The 20444-nt window shown below is 40.0% G+C and overlaps 1 protein-coding gene across 3 annotated transcripts in view; it reads right to left on the bottom strand.

Annotated features, from left to right (window-relative positions):
• Window positions 1-524: 524 nt before the first annotated feature.
• Window positions 525-20444, bottom strand: part of LOC128684947 (glutamate receptor ionotropic, NMDA 1-like) — a 36071-nt gene continuing 16151 nt past the window's right edge. The window contains exons 6-11 of one of the 3 annotated variants that reach the window (XM_070099343.1): window positions 19606-19739; window positions 16385-16599; window positions 13907-14062; window positions 13227-13333; window positions 3287-3441; window positions 525-2425 (exon numbers count right to left, since the gene is read on the bottom strand). In XM_070099343.1, coding sequence (XP_069955444.1) covers window positions 2358-2425; window positions 3287-3441; window positions 13227-13333; window positions 13907-14062; window positions 16385-16599; window positions 19606-19739 — 835 coding nt within the window. In that variant the 3' untranslated portion in view covers window positions 525-2357. The remainder of the gene's footprint in view (window positions 2426-3286; window positions 3442-13226; window positions 13334-13906; window positions 14063-16384; window positions 16600-19605; window positions 19740-20444) is intronic. The other 2 variants (XM_070099397.1, XM_070099459.1) reach the window with 2 other exon arrangements.

Genomic DNA, 20444 nt, shown 5'->3' with positions numbered 1-20444 from the left:
GTTGTGTTGTAACCTGTCCTCTCACCAGGCTGTGTTGTAACCTGTCCTCTCACCAGGCTGTGTTGTAACCTGTCCTCTCACCAGGCTGTGTTGTAACCTGTCCTCTCACCAGGCTGTGTTGTAACCTGTCATCATATGCTTGATAAACTTACATTTAACTTACTTTAATCTATATTTTAATACTATAATAATCTTTGCTAGCTAGTAACTAGAGGGTTATGTTATCAACCTAGAACAATCGATATTATATTGTTGATGGGAAACGCTAAATACTTAGGAGTCGTACAACGCCTGTGGAATGGGAGGTAATCAGGCTTGATCCGAGGAAAAGGAGACCAGCATAATTCCTTGGATCAAGAGCCCTTCACCTGCATCAAGGAGTGCAGGGGATGTATCGCATGAAATAAAGCATTAGAGTTGGATGAGTCATTTTTACATAATTTAAGTTTAGTCTTTATTTTTTATTGTAATAATAATTTAACATAATTTTAATTATCTTACAATTAAAAGCCTTTCCTTGCTGTTTAATATAATTTATTTCTACATCTACAGAATATATAATAATGGTCATGTAGTATACTGGTGCCGTCTGGCTGGCTGTCTCCCAGTGATAGCTGAGTAAGTTACACAGATAATAAACTCCAGGTAGGTCTGGTCACAATCCTGACAAGTTACAAAGGTATTTACAAATTACAGAGGTACGTAATGGGTCCAGGGACTGGGTCCCCAAAGTTTTGATAACTGAACTAGTCCCTGGATCCATTATGTACCTCTGTAATCTTTTGACTACCCCCCACAGGATGGGTATGGAGTGCATAATAAACATATTAAACTAAAACTGTCTTCCAGTGGGTTTTTGTTAGATGTACATTGTTGTAGTTAATGTTACGTTGTAACATCATTCACTTCTTGGGTTTCCCACTGATAACTCTCACTTGTCTCTAATACACTGGAAATTCCATCTTTTTATGTAATGCGTTTACATTAAAACATTAGGTAATTCCTCTGTTATTTAAAATTATTAATTATTTTTATTTTAGCCAAACTGTATCTAATTCTTCTGGTTGCCTATATTTATATTTTTGGACTGTATAAGAAATTTCTTAATTTTCTTACGTTTGAGGTTTCTGAGACACTAAATAATTAACGTTTAAACCTTTATCACTTCAGTATTTTGTCAATATTACTTTTTATTGCTTCGTTATTAACGTTTACAAGACTTAATACAAGATGAATACAATAAGTTTTTTGTCATATATGTAAATGCATAAGCTAATTAAATGTGACATCAGTGTTCAAGTTGTAATTCCTGGGAATGTTACATAACATTTTATCATAGTTTATAAGGTGTACACTCTAAAGCCACATCTTATTTAGATACAGTTCATTTTTCAGGCCAGGGGCTCTCATACTTCTTCAGCTTATTAAAAGCCTGATTCTAAGTTATACTGCCACTAACACCAATGTACTTATTTACTGCGAGGTGAACATGGGCAGCAGGTTGGGTGGAAACATTAGAAAGTATTTCCTTAAGACACCTGCTGTCCATTGTTCATCTATCAGTAAAATGGGTACCTGGGTTAACACACCAGGTCGACTGGTGTGGGTCGCATCCTGGAACAAAATTTACCTAATTTGCCCGAAATGTTCAGCATAACAAGCGGCTTTCTATATAGTAGTATGTTATTGATGTCAGCTAGGACTGTATACCTTGTACATGTACTTGCAGAAAGAAAGATTATTATTATTATTATAGGTGTAACAAGACGTGCCCATTCGTCTCGTCCTGCGCGGTGATGGGACATTTGTTCATGTGTATTTTTTCTAAACAGCTGAGTTTCCAGCTCATTTTAAAGCCTAGATCTATAATATATTAAATCCAGGGATGCCAACTGCAGTACCTAGCACCTGGGTCACCACTGTGATACACTTCACAGACCGGGCCGCGGGGGCATTGACCCCCGAAACCTTCTCCAGGTATCTACAGGTATGCCATTCTACAGAGTGAATAATATGACTGCTAAAGATTATTGCATTAAGAGTCACTAATATGACGCTCAAGATCATTATTGCATTAAGGGTCACTAATATGACGCTAAAGATTATTATTGCATTAAAGGTCACTAATATGATTGCTAAAGATTATTACTGTAATAAGAGTCACTAACACTGCATCTGTTATACATTAATCTGGCAACTACAGGGTATTAAATTTTGGCTACAGTTAATATCAATGTCGTGGTACTCCCAGATGGCTTCAACGTAAAGACAATGACACACATCTCTCTGTGTAGTGTTTTATATAGTCATTGTTTGACAGAGCAGTGTTTCATTTCCTCCAGCATAACGACTATAGCTTAGCGATGGCGGTAGTACATAACAATCATTATCTCCAGTAGGAAGACCACAATACCAAGCAACATGCCTGCGAAAGAAATGTTAAATATTATTTTCTGCACAAGAGTTAGCACATGTAAGGGAAACACCGAAGTTTTTCTCCTGCTTCTTAAATATAAAAATATACAATCTTATAAGGAAACATTGTCTGCAGGGTATAATGTTTGTCAGGAAACAGGACAAATGTTTCATGACGTGGGTCTTAGTCATATGATGACCAGCAGTTGGAGCTTTTGTTCATCTGACCGAGGACTTCCGCTGGCTTACCTCTTTAAAAATCATGGTTATGATTATAACCATTAACTATTTTCTGTAATAAAGGCAATTATATAAAACTGCATGTTTACGATAATTATATTGTTTTCATCATATATATGTATGGTCCAAAATAAATTTTATTGTTAATTGAAGAGATGAATGGAAATTAATCCACGAACACAGCCCCAAAAAATCAACTTTCCATTAAGTTTTCCCAGCCAGGGAGATACCTAATTAAACAAGTTATAACTATACAAGAAATAATTACACTATGTAGATGAAGCTGTATTTAATCGGAACAATACTGTGAGATTGATAAAAGTATCCTCACACCAGTACAACACCTGTAAACATCTGAACAATCATTATAGTATTGTTCCTTTGTTTTATTTACATTATTCAGGGGGAAACTCTAAACTCGTAGGATTTAGGGAGGATAAATCCCGGTCCTGGTGCATCAGAGCCCCTCCCTTAAGGGGCTAGTGCTCCTTTATTTCTTAAATGAGGTGAAACTTAGCAGCAGTAAGCCAGGGGAAGCTTAGTCTCTGAACTAGTCATCAGCTTACAAATTACCCCGTGTCAGACGACACGTCTTTTTTTTCCTAATGAAAAAATACCGCCACTCCCTCACCTCCAACATACAAGCAGAACACACCATAAAAGTCGTCCAGTTGGAGTGTCCTGAGGGAAGTGAGGGTAGAGTCAGGCTTGAGACATTTCTGTGCATGGCGAATACCTTCCAAGTACACATGGTCCACTATGCCTGCTTCTTGTAGCTTCATTAAACTACACAGGATAAAGAAATGGTCAGCTAAATTTATTAATGAAAAGACTGGTCTATGGTATTCATCAGCATGGTGAGAAATAACTCCGGCGAGAGAAGGAAACAGTCGATATTCAAAGTTGGTCACTAGAAAAATTTAATTCTAATAATATATTATTAAAACTCACTTGGAAAAGCAATTTTCAGTCCTAGATGATGTGCAATAAAACAGGATATAAAAGTTATTTTTTTTAAATGAATTGCTGGAGAGGAGAGTATTTTGATGTAATATGACATTTCTAATAATTAAGTGGAAATATTACATGAAATCTAAACGAACAAAATATATGAAGACTTCTGCAAAATATACACGAGAACTGAAGAATTCATTCCAAAAGAAGAAGTCGTTTAAGCAAACACATAAGCGGTTAAACTCACAAAATTAAACAAGCTAGTAATTAATATAAAAACATGAAGAGAACAGGGAAGTGAGATTCTGAAAAAAGAAATTATAGGAAACAGAAATTTAAAACCAAATCATAGATTAACGTTTGAACAACCAAAAAAAATGTAATGTGAAGACTAAATGCAAAGAATAAATGTAACAGCGAGAAACTGGAATGATATATCTGGTAAACTTCAAAATAACTTTCAGATATACTGACGCCAAAATAAAATAAAAAAAAGATGAATAAACTGGAAATATGCAGCTACTTAATGGTTTCGTCACATAAGAATGTTAAAGTTCAAATATATGATACAAATTTAGACCGTAAATGCCTTGGGTAAGTTGGAAGACTTAAGAAAGAGAGGAGATATGACGGATACATGTAACATCATCAAATAATATAAGAATATATATAAGGAAGATTATCTAGCTTCATCAACAGAAACAGTAAATTGCCACAATTGCAAACTATGAAAAAATTATGAAGTACTTCATTACATATAACGGAACTGCAGACAGCAGAACATCACAGACAACACTGATACTATAACTATGAGCAGGAAATCTCTGGTCTATTTGTGGTCTCAGCTCCTGGCCCCACCAGGAGCTTAGACCACAAATAGGCCAGTACACACAAATAAGCGAGTTCACACACACACACACACACACACGGTCGTGAAAATCGAATGTAAGTGTTGATATTTGGTTCAAAATATTTTTCAACATTTAGTCTTATTTTGATAATGAAGAGCTTAGACTAGATCAGTACTAGGAATGGTGTTCCATGTTTAGACTAGATCAGTACTAGGAATGGTGTTCCATGTTTACACTAGATCAGTACTAGGAATGGTGTTCCATGTTTAGACTAGATCAGTACTAGGAATGGTGTTCCATGTTTAGACTAGATCAGTACTAGGAATGGTGTTCCATGTTTAGACTAGATCAGTACTAGGAATGGTGTTCCATGTTTACACTAGATCAGTACTAGGAATGGTGTTCCATGTTTAGACTAGATCAGTACTAGGAATGGTGTTCCATGTTTAGACTAGATCAGTACTAGGAATGGTGTTCCATGTTTAGACTAGATCAGTACTAGGAATGGTGTTCCATGTTTACACTAGATCAGTACTAGGAATGGTGTTCCATGTTTACACTAGATCAGTACTAGGAATGGTGTTCCATGTTTACACTAGATCAGTACTAGGAATGGTGTTCCATGTTTACACTAGATCAGTACTAGGAATGGTGTTCCACGTTTAGACTAGATCAGTACTAGGAATGGTGTTCCATGTTTAGATCAATACTAGGAATGGTATTCCATGTTTAGACTAGATCAGTACTAGGAATGGTGTTCCATATTTAGATCAGTACTAGGAATGGTGTTCCATGTTTAGACTAGATCAGTACTAGGAATGGTGTTCCATATTTAGATCAGTACCAGGAATGGTGTTCCATGTTTAGACTAGATCAGTACTAGGAATGGTGTTCCATATTTAGACTAGATCAGTACTATGAATGGTGTTCCATGTTTAGACTAGATCAGTACTAGGAATGGTGTTCCATGTTTAGACTAGATCAGTACTAGGAATGGTGTTCCATGTTTAGATCAGTACTAGGAATGGTGTTCCATGTTTAGATTAGTACTAGGAATGGTGTTCCATGTTTAAATCAGTACTAGGAATGGTGTTCCATGTTTAGACTAGATCAGTACTAGGAATGGTGTTCCATGTTTAGACTAGATCAGTACTAGGAATGGTGTTCCATGTTTAGACTAGATCAGTACTAGGAATGGTGTTCCATGTTTAGACTAGATCAGTACTAGGAATGGTGTTCCATGTTTAGATTAGTACTAGGAATGGTGTTCCATGTTTAAATCAGTACTAGGAATGGTGTTCCATGTTTAGACTAGATCAGTACTAGGAATGGTGTTCCATGTTTAGACTAAATCAGTACTAGAAATAGTGTTCCATGTTTAGACTAGATCAGTACTAGGAATGGTGTTCCATGTTTAGACTAGATCAGTACTAGGAATGGTGTTCCATGTTTAGACTAGATCAGTACTAGGAATGGTGTTCCATGTTTAGACTAGATCAGTACTAGGAATGGTGTTCCATGTTTACACTAGATCAGTACTAGGAATGGTGTTCCATGTTTACACTAGATCAGTACTAGGAATGGTGTTCCATGTTTACACTAGATCAGTACTAGGAATGGTGTTCCACGTTTAGACTAGATCAGTACTAGGAATGGTGTTCCATGTTTAGATCAATACTAGGAATGGTATTCCATGTTTAGACTAGATCAGTACTAGGAATGGTGTTCCATATTTAGATCAGTACTAGGAATGGTGTTCCATGTTTAGACTAGATCAGTACTAGGAATGGTGTTCCATATTTAGATCAGTACCAGGAATGGTGTTCCATGTTTAGACTAGATCAGTACTAGGAATGGTGTTCCATATTTAGACTAGATCAGTACTATGAATGGTGTTCCATGTTTAGACTAGATCAGTACTAGGAATGGTGTTCCATGTTTAGACTAGATCAGTACTAGGAATGGTGTTCCATGTTTAGATCAGTACTAGGAATGGTGTTCCATGTTTAGATTAGTACTAGGAATGGTGTTCCATGTTTAAATCAGTACTAGGAATGGTGTTCCATGTTTAGACTAGATCAGTACTAGGAATGGTGTTCCATGTTTAGACTAGATCAGTACTAGGAATAGTGTTCCATGTTTAGACTAGATCAGTACTAGGAATGGTGTTCCATGTTTAGACTAGATCAGTACTAGGAATGGTGTTCCATGTTTAGATTAGTACTAGGAATGGTGTTCCATGTTTAAATCAGTACTAAGAATGGTGTTCCATGTTTAGACTAGATCAGTACTAGGAATGGTGTTCCATGTTTAGACTAAATCAGTACTAGAAATAGTGTTCCATGTTTAGACTAGATCAGTACTAGGAATGGTGTTCCATGTTTAGACTAGATCAGTACTAGGAATGGTGTTCCATGTTTAGACTAGATCAGTACTAGGAATGGTGTTCCATGTTTAGACTAGATCAGTAATAGGAATGATGTTCCATGTTTAGATCAGTACTAGGAATGGTGTTCCATGTTTAGATCAATACTAGCAATGGTGTTCCATGTTTAGATCAGTACTAGGAATGGTGTTCCATGTTTAGACTAGATCAGTACTAGGAATGGTGTTCCATGTTTAGACTAGATCAGTACTAGGAATGGTGTTCCATGTTTAGACTAGATCAGTACTAGGAATGGTGTTCCATGTTTAGACTAGATCAGTACTAGGAATGGTGTTCCATGTTTAGATCAGTACTAGGAATGGTGTTCCATGTTTAGACTAGATCGGTACTAGGAATGGTCTTCCATGTTTAGATCAATACTAGCAATGGTGTTCCATATTTAGACTAGATCGGTACTAGGAATGGTGTTCCATGTTTAGGCTAGATCAGTACTAGGAATGGTGTTCCATGTTTAGACTAGATCAGTACTAGGAATGGTGTTACATGTTTAGATCTGTACTAGGAATGGTGTTCCATACTTAGACTAGATCAGTACTAGGAATGATGTTCCATGTTTAGATCAGTACTAGTAATGGTGTCCCATATTTAGACTAGATCAGTACTAGGAATAGTGTTCCATGTTTAGACTAGATCAGTACTAGGAATGGTGTTCCATGTTTAGACTAAATCTGTACTAGGAATGGTGTTCCATGTTTAGATCTGTACTAGGAATGGTGTTCCATGTTTAGACTAGATCAGTACTAGAAATAGTGTTCCACGTTTTAAAAGTAAAATAGGACAAATACTTGGAGAAAATATGTTAATATAGCAGAAGTGCATACCTGCAGTTTACCTGGAGAGAGTTCCGGGGGTCAACGCCCCCGCGGCCTGGTCTGTGACCAGGCCTCCTGGTGGATCAGAGACTGATCAACCAGGCTGTTACTGCTGGCTGCACGCAAACCAACGTACGAGCCACAGCCCGGCTGGTCAGGAACCGACTTTAGGTGCTTGTCCAGTGCCAGCTTGAAGACTGCCTGGGGTCTGTTGGTAATCCCCCTTATGTATGCTGGGAGGCAGTTGAACAGTCTCGGGCCCCTGACACTTATTGTATGGTCTCTTAACGTGCTAGTGATCACCCTGCTTTTCATTGGGGGGATGTTGCACCGTCTGCCAAGTCTTTTGCTTTCGTAGTGAGTGATTTTCGTGTGTAAGTTCGGTACTAGTCCCTCTAGGGTTTTCCAGGTGTATATAATCATGTATCTCTCCCGCCTGCGTTCCAGGGAATACAGGTTTAGGAACCTCAAGCGCTCCCAGTATTTGAGGTATTTTATCTCCGTTATGCACGCCGTGAAGGTTCTCTGTACATTTTCTAGGTCAGCAATTTCACTTGCCTTGAAAGGTGCTGTTAGTGTGCAGCAATATTCCAGCCTAGATAGAACAAGTGACCTGAAGAGTGTCATCATGGGCTTGGCCTCCCTAGTTTTGAAGGTTCTCATTATCCATCCTGTCATTTTTCTAACAGATGCGATTGATACAGTATTATGGTCCTTGAAGGTGAGATCCTCCGACATGATCACTCCCAGGTCTTTCACGTTGGTGTTTCGCTCTATTGTGTGGCCAGAATTTGTTTTGTATTCTGATGAAGATTTAATTTCCTCGTGTTTACTATATCTGAGTAATTGAAATTTTTCATCGTTGAACTTCATACTGTTTTCTGCAGCCCACTGAAAGATTTGGTTGATGTCCGCCTGGAGCCTTGCAGTGTCTGCAATGGAAGACACTGTCATGCAGATTCGGGTGTCATCTGCAAAGGAAGACACGGTGCTGTGGCTGACATCCTTGTCTATGTCGGATATGAGGATGAGGAACAAGATGGGAGCGAGTACTGTGCCTTGTGGAACAGAGGTTTTCACCGTAGCTGCCTCGGACTTTACTCTGTTGACGACTACTCTCTGTGTTCTGTTAGTGAGGAAATTATAGATCCATCGACCGACTTTTCCTGTTATTCCTTTAGCACGCATTTTGTGCGCTATTACGCCATGGTCACACTTGTCGAAGGCTTTTGCAAAGTCTGTATATATTACATCTGCATTCATTTTGTCTTCTAGTGCATCTAGGACCTTGTCGTAGTGATCCAATAGTTGAGACAGACAGGAGCGACCTGTTCTAAACCCATGTTGCCCTGGGTTGTGTAACTGATGGGTTTCTAGATGGGTGGTGATCTCTCTTCTTAGGACCCTTTCAAAGATTTTTATATGGGATGTTAGTGCTATCGGTCTGTAGTTCTTTGCTGTTGCTTTATTGCCCCCTTTGTGGAGTGGGGTTATGTCTGTTGTTTTTAGTAACTGTGGGACGACCCCCGTGTCCATGCTCCCTCTCCATAGGATGGAAAAGGCTCGTGATAGGGGCTTCTTGCAGTTCTTGATGAACACGGAGGTCCATGAGTCTGGCCCTGGGGCAGAGTGCATGGGCATGTCATTTATCGCCTGTTCGAAGTCATTTGGCGTCAGGATAACATCAGATAGGCTTGTGTTAACCAAATTCTGTGGCTCTCTCATAAAAAATTCATTTTGATCTTCGACTCTCAGTCTGGTTAGCGGCTTGCTAAAAACTGAGTCATATTGGGACTTGAGTAGCTCACTCATTTCCTTGCTGTCATCTGTGTAGGACCCATCTTGTTTAAGTAGGGGCCCAATACTGGACGTTGTTCTCGACTTTGATTTGGCATAGGAGAAGAAATACTTTGGGTTTCTTTCGATTTCATTTATGGCTTTTAGTTCTTCCCGCGATTCCTGACTCCTATAAGATTCCTTTAGCTTAAGTTCGATGCTTGCTATTTCTCTGACCAGTGTCTCCCTACGCATTTCAGATATACTGACCTCTTTTAGCCGCTCTGTTATTCTTTTCCGTCGCCTGTAAAGGGAGCGCCTGTCTCTTTCTATTTTACATCTACTCCTCCTTTTTCTTAGAGGAATAAGCCTTGTGCATACATCGAGTGCCACCGAGTTAATCTGTTCTAGGCATAAGTTGGGGTCTGTGTTGCTTAGTATATCTTCCCAGCTTATATCGGTTAGGACTTGGTTTACTTGGTCCCACTTTATGTTTTTGTTATTGAAGTTGAATTTGGTGAATGCTCCCTCGTGACTAATCTCATTATGTCGGTCTGGGGCTCCACGCATACATGTCTGAACCTCAATTATGTTGTGATCTGAGTATATTACTTTTGATATGGTGACATTTCTTATCAGATCATCATTGTTAGTGAAGATGAGGTCTAGTGTATTCTCCAGTCTAGTAGGCTCTATTATTTGCTGGTTTAAATTGAATTTTGTGCAGAGATTTAAAAGCTCGTGTGAGTGTGGGTTTTCATCAGAGCTGCCTCCTGGTGTTATTACTGCAACAATATTATTTGCTATATTCCTCCATTTTAGGTGCCTTAAGTTGAAATCCCCCAGGAGCAAGATGTTGGGTGCAGGAGCTGGAAGATTTTCCAGACAGTGGTCAATTTTTAACAGCTGTTCCTGGAATTGCTGGCATGTTGCATCCGGAGGCTTGTAGACTACCACAATGACTAGGTTTTGGTTCTCGACCTTTACTGCTAAAACTTCCACTACATCATTTGAGGCATTAAGCAGTTCTGTGCAAACAAGTGACTCTGCAATGTACAGGCCAACCCCACCCTTTTGCCTGTTCACTCTGTCACATCTGTATAGGTTGTAACCTGGGATCCATATTTCGTTGTCCAAGTGATCATTTATGTGGGTCTCAGTGAAAGCCGTGAACATTGCCTTTGCCTCTGCAAGCAGTCCACGGATGAAAGGTATTTTGTTGTTTGTTGCTGGCTTTAGACCCTGTATATTTGCAAAGAAGAATGTCATCGGAATGGTGGTATTGTTGGTACTGAGGGGGGATTTTTTTCCGGCATTAGTATCTGTATCTGTTGGTTTGGAGTGGAGGCCATCGACTGTGATTCCACTCCAGGAATGACTGGATTTGGTGTACGATTTCTGCCATTTCCTGCCAGTTTTTTTTTCCTTCCTGGCACTAAAAAACCTCTCCCTCTTGAGTGGCTGTGGCTACCCAGGTTTTCCCATGGCCTGGATGTTTTGTATCTTTTTGTCCCCTTTAGGTGGTGTGCCTGGCAATTTAAGTTATAGTACAGTCTTTCCTGTACTGAAGAGGTACACATTTCAGGGTGAAAAAGCTTACAGGAAGGGAGTTTGCATTTTCCTGTTGTCATATGGGCACGGCATTTTCTAGGGTGGTCATAGTTGCACGTCCCGTCTGTTTTTCCAGATTTCCCATGTCTGCAGATACCAAGTGCATAGTATGTGCACAGGCTTGGTTTCCGTTTGCCTTGGGTTTCTGTGACTGTATTCCCTGTTGGCGCATGTTTCCCTGTCTTATTCCTATCCTCCCTAGCACCAACAATGGAGCTCCCACCAGTTGTTTTTGGTAATATATCCTCACTATTGCTAGTGGAGTCCTCTTGTTTGCTATTTCCTGTGGTATTTCTAGTTTGCAATATTGGTTTTATCTTATCTTTGACTACACTTGTTTCCCCATTACGGCTCCTGTCCCCTATGAGGTCATTTATATGTATTCCTTCCTGCGTATAATTCCCGACTACCTGGACAAAATCTCCAGCTTCACCATTACTGTCTCCCAGGACAGCACCTCCAGCTTCACCATTACTGTCTCCCAGGACAGCACCTCCAGCTTCACCATTACTGTCTCCCAGGACAGCACCTCCAGCTTCACCATTACTGTCTCCCAGGACAGCACCTCCAGCTTCACCATTACTGTCTCCCAGGACAGCACCTCCAGCTTCACCATTACTGTCTCCCAGGACAGCACTATCAGCCCCACATTTACTTACTACCAGAACATCACCTCCAGCCTTACAGTTTCTGATTACATGGCCAGTATCAAGGGCAGTACCATTCAGCCCAGACTTTTTATGTTCCCATCTGTTGTAGAAAGCTTCCAGGTTTTCTATGAAAGCAGCTTTGATGTTATCCTCTTTTAATACCCCTGTTATTTTAGTCCACGGATTTTTCTCACTTGGGCATACCCAAAAACACTTCCCTGTTTTTAATACTGCTTGTAGCTAGTTCTTGGATATCTGCACAAGGGGCGTGACACCAATTTCCACAAAAATGACAATTTATCCATGTGGAAGCTCGTTTGTTTGATTGACTGCAGACTACACATAGCTTCATAATGATTTGAATGGTTGATTTACTGTAATTCTACTAGCAACCTCTTGAATACTCTATTAATAACCTCCTTAAATGAAGCTTTAGCTATTTGTATTTCTATTTCTAACTGTACTTGTATATTGGACAGCTTACCGTGTACGTTCCTGATTTATATTTATTGTTTGTGTTGCAATGTAGCTGACAGAGCAATCAAGTGGTTGCAAAATATCGGTAACTTGCTTATCATATGAAGCACAACACCAGAGATCATTTGCTCTGCTGTGCACAACAAGAGAGATCACCTGCTCTACTGTGCACAACAAGAGAGATCACCTGCTCTGCTGTGCACAACAAGAGAGATCACCTGCTATGCTGTGCACAACAAGAGAGATCACCTGCTCTGCTGTGATACACAGTATTGCTTCTCGACTACCTCCAACACCTGAGTCGGAATAACGCAGTGGGTACATACATTTCCCATAAATTTTATATAAAGTACAGAACCCTTGTGCGTCAATATGTGCAGGAACTGGTGGAGGTTCAGTTCGCCGTCTTGTATTTTCGAGACATTCACTATACTTAGCAGATGTAACATCCTCCCAATGAAAAGCAGGGGCGCCACGAGTAGGCTAAGATACAACACAGTAAGTGTCAGAGGCCAAAGACTGTTCAACTGCCTCCCAGAATCCATAAGGGGGGATTATTAGTAGACCCCCCTGGCGGTCTTCAAGAAGGCGCTGGACAGGCACCTGACGTCAGCACCTGACCAGCCGGGCTGTGGCTCGTATGTCGGTTTACGTGCGACCAGCAGTAACAGCCTGGTTGATCAGGCCCTGATCCACCACGAGACCTGTTCACGGACCGAGCCACGGGGGCGTTGACCCCCCAGAATCCCCTCCTACACGATGACTACCAGACCGGTAGGTAAGTATAATGTTTGTCAGGACACAGGACAAGTTTTTCCTGACTCGGGTCTTACTCATATGATGACCTACAGTTGGAGCTCTTGGTCATCTGACCGAGGACTTCTGCTGGCTTACCTGTCCACTTCTTTAAAAATCATAGTTATGATTATAACCATTAGATTTTTTACCAGCCCGAAATGGTACAAAGAATGTATGTATGTACAAGTATACCTACACTGGATTAAGTTTACGGCTAAGATGGGAACCCTTGGGGAAGACGAAGCAGAGAGAGCTGCTGCCGAAGAAGGTTTCCGAGGCAATGTAGAGAGGACACGACTTTGTCTGTGATATAAAGTATAAACATTATGAATTTCAGCGGTTTACTTCTCACATATAAAACCTGAAAACATCATTGATTTACATAAAAATTAGGTAACACACAGGTCATAGGTCATAGGGAAGGCAAAGAACAGAAGATTTCATAAGATTAGAGAGTTTAGGAGAGAAGAAAGTCCGTTTAGCATGTGAGAAGACAGAGTTTATGAAATCAAAAGGATAGCCAAGACGAGAACGAATTCCGGAGGGCACGGAAAAAGAGAGAAATAAGAACACTTATCTTGACAGAGGGAGTATGGTAAGAAAAGCAGTGAATGTACATGCCTCTGTGCAGAGGCTTGCCATAAAGAATAAAAGGAAAAGCCTGTAGCAGAGCGATGGACACTTCGCAGTAATCTAGTTCATACCTCTCCTGCTATTGATGCTGCCAGTCTACTCTATTTCCTGCTCTCTTGTACTCTCCAATACTGTGGAGAAACTAGCCGCTCTCTTTCTGACAGATTTAAATAATACAATTCTACATATATAGATGAAATCTATTTAATAAAATAAAATTATACAGAATTAGTGTATACTCACAGTAGAGAAGATATTGTGGATGGAACTCAGAACAGCCAAACGACTGGAGAAGGAAGCGTATTTTCCTTGAAGCACGTCTAACTCTGTCTTCTTTACATTCGAGTGAGTAATCATCTGCTTTCTTAGGCGGTGCAGCTGACTCCCAGGCTCTGCTGCCTGCAACAATGTTGTACTTACTGTTTACAACAATATAATGTCTTGGAGTGATGCAATTGATGCAAATTTTATACTGAATAATTTATGGAAATTTTATAGTGAATGATGGAAATTTTATAGTGAATAATTGATGGAAATTTTATAATGAATAACTGTTCTTAGTTAATATTAAACCCATGAAGTGTTCTAGACTGATACTCCAGCGGGTACAACTCTGTTGCTCTTGAGGAATGTGAGAAATATAAGATGATTCCTAAGATGGTCGCTGATCATGATTACTAAAAGACATATAGAGCAACATGAATATTAAGTATTTTAACCAAATTTGTGTTTTTGGATGAAAAAAGTCACCTTTTGTACTTCAATGCTGATAGGAAGGCTAGTGGAATGACTCCATATTTATCGGTTATACAAGATGGTTGCCATCTTCACTATAACGTAGTAGTTACAGTTATTCAGACACTCACCTTCCCAGCGTCCTGTACACTAGTCAGTGGAAGGAAAGCTAAGTAGAAAACATTTCTAGTTGTATAAATCTTTAGCATACATTTATTTTGGATCAGATTCAGAGAACATTAACCAAACATTTTACCAAGTACTCATGGATGTCACTCAAATGATTATTGCAATGTGACCAATAACTATTATTCATTTGTAAACAGAGCAGTAAGTGTAACACAGTCCATTACTACCAAAACACTATTGATTATCCGTACCCAATAACTTCTGTCTATAATAGTTCAGATAATACATCTGCTTGGCAGCTAAGACTATCTTTTCTACTGCCACAATAATATCTTGAGAACAAAACGAGCGTCAGTCTTCAAGCTATAGGCTTTCTCTTAACATCTGAACATTAAACTTTTTCCCTAACACTAAACTAATAATTAAGAAAGATAATAATAAACCAAATCCTCTATAATGTCATCATTTTCTTCATCACTGTCATGAGCTTTCCCTTCGGCATTACCTTCCAAATTGTCTTTATCACATGGTTTCAATAACTGTCAGTACTCTACATTAACAAAACTCAGAGCAAGAAAGATAAGCAACCGCACATCCACATCTGAGACGTAATTAGAGCTGATCACCGTTGCAGCAGCAGTGGATCCATTTCAGGACCTCATGTGGTGCAGCTCAAACATCCTGCAGTAAAGGAACACAACACCACGAAGAGTCTTAGCATGCTAGTCCTTCTCCCATCCAAATTTCACTGGATCTGGGTTTTGATTAGCATTATAATCAGTAAGAAAGCACTAAACCCCTAGGATTCATACATCGTCTGAAAGACAATGAGGTTCGATCCAAGAAAGGAAAGGATGGGTCGAGTTCCTTCTTTGAGGATCCCCTCACCGGCATTGAAGAGTCTGGAGATTCCTAATCCAGAGCTGCCCTTCATATGCCTGAAAATGAGCTCGCATTGTATTTTTGTTGAATGCCTCAGCAGTCTTAAGTGCAGTTTTACGTTTAAGAAGGAAATGCACCTTTTCGTCCTATCCTTGAGATAAACCTTGTAGTGAATATCTGGTTATGTTCTCTAGCCTCACAATTTTGACCTCAGCAGGGTACAAAGAAGGCTGTTTATTCGTGAAATTTTTCAGGGGAGCAGGTGCGTCAGACTGATTGGGCGGCTGTGGATAGGGGATTTGAGAGGATGGTGATGCCTCCTGTATTGGAGAAGATTTTCATAATTTCTTCTGATGGTACAGTACTCGTTCCCATCCTGTTCCTCATTCTCATATACGACATAGATCTACAGAGATGTAAGCCACAGCACCGTGTCCTCCTTTACGAATAACACCCGGATTTGCATGAGTGTCCTCCATCGAAGACGCTGCAAATCTCCAAGGAGACATCAACAAAATCTTTAAATGGGCCGCAGAAAACAATATGAAGTTCAATGAAGACAATTTTCAATTACTCCACTTTGGAAAATTCGAGGAAATTAGAATCTTGAGGTCTAGTCACGGACCGGGCAGCGGGGGCGCTGACCCCCAAAACCTGCTTCAGGTATGGTGCGGTGTCGGGAAACTTGAAGCTGGAAAATTTCAATGATTGTGGAGTTGAAGGTTCCAGGGAAGGTGGAAGGCAGCGTTCGTTATGTTCTTTATGTGAAGCAGCACAGACTTAGATCACTTACTCTCAGTGTGAATGTATATATAAAGTTTAAATTTAGTTTTTAGTCTTTGACAAGCAGTTTTTGGAAGTGACGAGTGATCGCAATATTTAAACACTAAAGATTAAGAGGACTGGACAGTCTGATATAACTGGAAACCAATAGCAGTCATAACAACTCACAGTTTAACTCATCGACTAGCTTACAAGAATATCAGTGAGAAGCACAGTGCCTTGAGCGACGTAGCAGGGAATGTTGGTGTTGAGCAGCTCCTGGAGGGTGTTGAAGGGCAGGTGCAGCTTGGGGATGATGAGCATGGCCATCAAGTTGGACCGATACACTGTAGTGATGACCAATGCTGCCAGCAACCACACCCCCGCCATCACCTGCAACACTGTGCCCTGCGGCCACCACCTCGATGCTGTCCAGGAGAACACGTATTGACATATTGCATTAAGTTAATTATTTCTGTAACGTACTGAAATATTAAAATATTGAGGCCCAGTCCCTGGACTCATTATGTGTCTCTGTAAGCTTTCTTGACTACCTCTCACAGTATGGGTACGAGGTGCTTAATAAAGCTATTCGACTAACTATAGAAGATGATTAGCTACATGATGAGATAATTTGAAATATGTGACTCGAGTGCCGTATCGTTCACAGGCTGATCATGAGTTCCGCAGTAAACTAGCCTCTCAGACGACACAAGCAAAAAAAAAAAAAAGTGTTTATAGAGTTTACATGTATTACGACATGGAAAGTAGCATCAGTTCCTGAGCTTTATACAAAGGAAATGGAGGCATGAAAGCAGTGTAGAAGAAATCTCTGAACAAATTGCATGTATCAAGATTAGATTAGATTTTACCACCGAAGTGGCTAGTTTATTGTGCACCCCATATCCATCCTGTGGACGGTAGCGCGAGAGCATATGGATACACAAAAGGCCTAGGAACTAGGCCCCAAAGGGTTAACAGGAATACATATGGATTTATATCTACATATCTATAGTTCACTTATCTGTTACAAGCAAATTTAGGAAATTTGCTTAGTATATCTGGTATCTTATTTTTATTAATAAGATATCTTGACATGAAGTAACGTTCACTGAATAAAAATAACAAACAATACAGCGTCGGTAACACTTTAGAATTATTTTACAAATTGGAAATAAAAATTGGATTATGTGTTTCTTTGTCCTGGTCCATATCAGTTAGAGACTCATTATCAGAATGGACTCAACACCTACCTCTTTACCATCACTTTCACCTCTGCAGTGCAACGTTGAATGACCTTTTCGGGTTTAGTGTTACCCGTTAATATAATTGTGACACACATACAGTATGTACATATGAATTGGGACAGCGATGAAATAAAACGCTTATTTGGAAAATTAATGTTTGCTTGAAAAATTCACGGTAATGATATAACAGATAATTAACATAAAAGACAGAAGCTTACGACGACGTTTCGGTCCGACTTGGACCATTGACAAAGTGTGACTTTGTCAATGGTCCAAGTCGGACCGAAACGTCGTCGTAAGCTTCTGTCTTTTATGTGCGGGTTATTTGTGTATCGTTCCAGTCACGGTATTGTGCCTTTTTGTTATTTAACAGATAATTGATTTAATAAGAGTTATGACTACCCTTCGGTTTTATAAGCATTACTACAAGCTTCGGCAAAAAATCGACCAATGTTGAACACATTTTGGCAAGTTCTTCGTCGTGGTAGGTCCTAATAATAGCAACAATTAGCTTCTCCACAGCTGAACAGCTGTGTTCCGCGGGTCCTTCGTTTGGTTATTACCAACAGACTCTCAGTTGAGTTGATGCCAGGAGAATTTCCAGGCCTGTTTAGAACACTTAACCCACTCTCTTCGAAGAATGTCATAATTTTTCTGGAAGTGTGGCATGGAGCAAGATCCTGCTGGAAAATGCCTTCTCAATCAAGAAAATCTCTATCCACAATGGGAAGCAAATAAGTTCCCTGATCATCGTTCCCTCAACAATAACAAGCCGTCTAGGGCCTGTAGCAGTAAAACTACCCCAAAACATCTTAGGTGGCTGTTTTGGCGCCTGTTGAATATGTCCATTCCGAAGAGGTTCGTCTTTGCTAATCACTGCCGCCGATCTGTACCTCGTACTTCAAAATGCGCCTCATCTGAAAATATATCTTTTCTCCATTCATCTGTCGTCCATCCCTTATGACCGAGTGCCCACCGCAGCCGTTTTTCTTCATAGCAGCAGTCAATAATTGTTTCTTTACCGACTTTCTGGCAGTTCTTCCAGCTTCAATGAGCCTTCGTCGAACAGTTGAACAATCAACATATACGTCAGCTGAAGCCAAATCTCTCTGTAGATCTTTGCTGGTTATCTTGGGATCCTTCACACTATTTTTTATGATAACCGTCATCGTGAGGTGATGTCTGGCGTTTTCTTCCACATCTTCCTTGACGCAGCGCTCCACAATCAACAGTATCGTCAGCTCTCTTCAGAATCCGACCAACAGTTGACTTTGCTAGGCTCAAATTTTAGGTGATCTGTCTGATAGTCAAATCAGCACGTTTTCTAAGAGTTACAATACTTGTATGCTTTCTAAGTGTAACATCCATCACGAATTTCAGCAGTAATCATGAAGGGGAATATTTGGCAAAAAACACATTCACTCACGAATCATGCTTGCAGGAATAGCTTTACAAAACAACAGCTGTTGTAGCACTGACGAGAGTTGCAGGGTAACATCACAGCTGGATGATTGCCAGAAGTCAGAAGCAAACTCTTATGAAAAGAACCCAAACTATATTAATTAAGCCGGAGACTGAGACGTATTCTGAGATAATCACAAAATTTCCTCCAGTTCCAATTAATTTGTACACTTCTGCAACAAGAGTTTCCACCCCTGGTTAACTTTAAAGTCAATATTTACACCTGTCCATAAACAAAGGGAGGTGCCTGGAATCCGGTAAGGGATCTTGATCCAAGGAATTGGAGCTGTCCTTTCTTTTCTTAAATCAAGTTTGCCTCCCATTCTCCAAGGTTCTGTATGACCCCTAAGGCTTTTGCGCTCCCCTGTTAAACAAAATAAATATTGAACGAAACCGCCTGAGAGACCGACAACATGGTGGACGCAGATGATGGAGTCACGTGACTCAACTCTCTTTGATTATAATAATGGTTCAAGACTGAATGAGACATTGCCCAGTTTTCCTTTACAGTTTATGGGTTAATTATAACATGTCAGTAATTATTAATGGCTAGGTCATGACATTTCTAAAAAAGCATTTGTCTGTAAAGGCGTATTTGCACATAAAAAAATATTGAACAAAGTTATTTATACCACACAAACTTTTATCCACAAATTGATTTACCACCACCAGATATTTTATTTTTTGATAGTATTTAATAATGAAACATAGATAAATATTACTAACACAGAGCCAGGAGGGCAGAAAACGACCAGAGGCAAGAGGTCCACAAGGTAGGCAGGGGCTGCTGCCTCTCATCTTCACTCAACCTCCTTCTCGTTTCCTCTTGTTCCTCCTCTCCATCTTTTACAAGAGCATCTCTGAAATGCACTTTTTAATAAATTTTTCCTTTAAATAAGGAAATTACTGTTTAAGAAGAAAACTGAGACTAAACATAAAACTTGTATGTCTCTGAAAATGACCCATTGCTATATGTCACGTTATGGTTACCCAGGAGTACTTATATATGCTCTGATGAGTACATCACTCATGATAAACCACGGTACGGGTGGGGATTGAACTCGCGGCTAGCGAGTCGTAAAACTCCAGACCGCCGCGTCAGCCACTGGGCCAGCTGGTTACAATAAGATTCATCCAACTAGATATATTTATACACCATACGAAGGTTAGCATGGGCACCACTGCGACCGCTATGCAAGTTTTACAGATTAATCTCTAGCTAGCGTGACCATGACGAACTCTAGCTCAAGTCCCCTCAAAGCCGTCAGTGGCTAACGCGCTGGTCTGGAGTTTTACAACTCACTAGCCGCGAGTTCCAGCCCCACCCGTACCGTGGTTATTTGCAATCGTGTCATTACGATTTCGCGAGTCATCATCCATGCGTGCATTGAGAGTAAGAGAGCACGTACACTTAGACGGGCATGTATATACTTGGAGTTATTTTACTCCATAAATTAGGAATTTAAACATCCCTGGCTGATGTACAGGTGGAATGTAGCCTTAATGAACCTTTGTGCAAAAGATTGGGTTTAAACCTAATAAACCAACTAATGAGTAATACACAG

This window comes from Cherax quadricarinatus, chromosome 1 (assembly GCF_038502225.1).
Source record: "Cherax quadricarinatus isolate ZL_2023a chromosome 1, ASM3850222v1, whole genome shotgun sequence".
NCBI classification, from domain to species: Eukaryota; Metazoa; Arthropoda; class Malacostraca; order Decapoda; family Parastacidae; genus Cherax; species Cherax quadricarinatus.
This window is presented reverse-complemented; position numbering and strand designations above follow the sequence as displayed.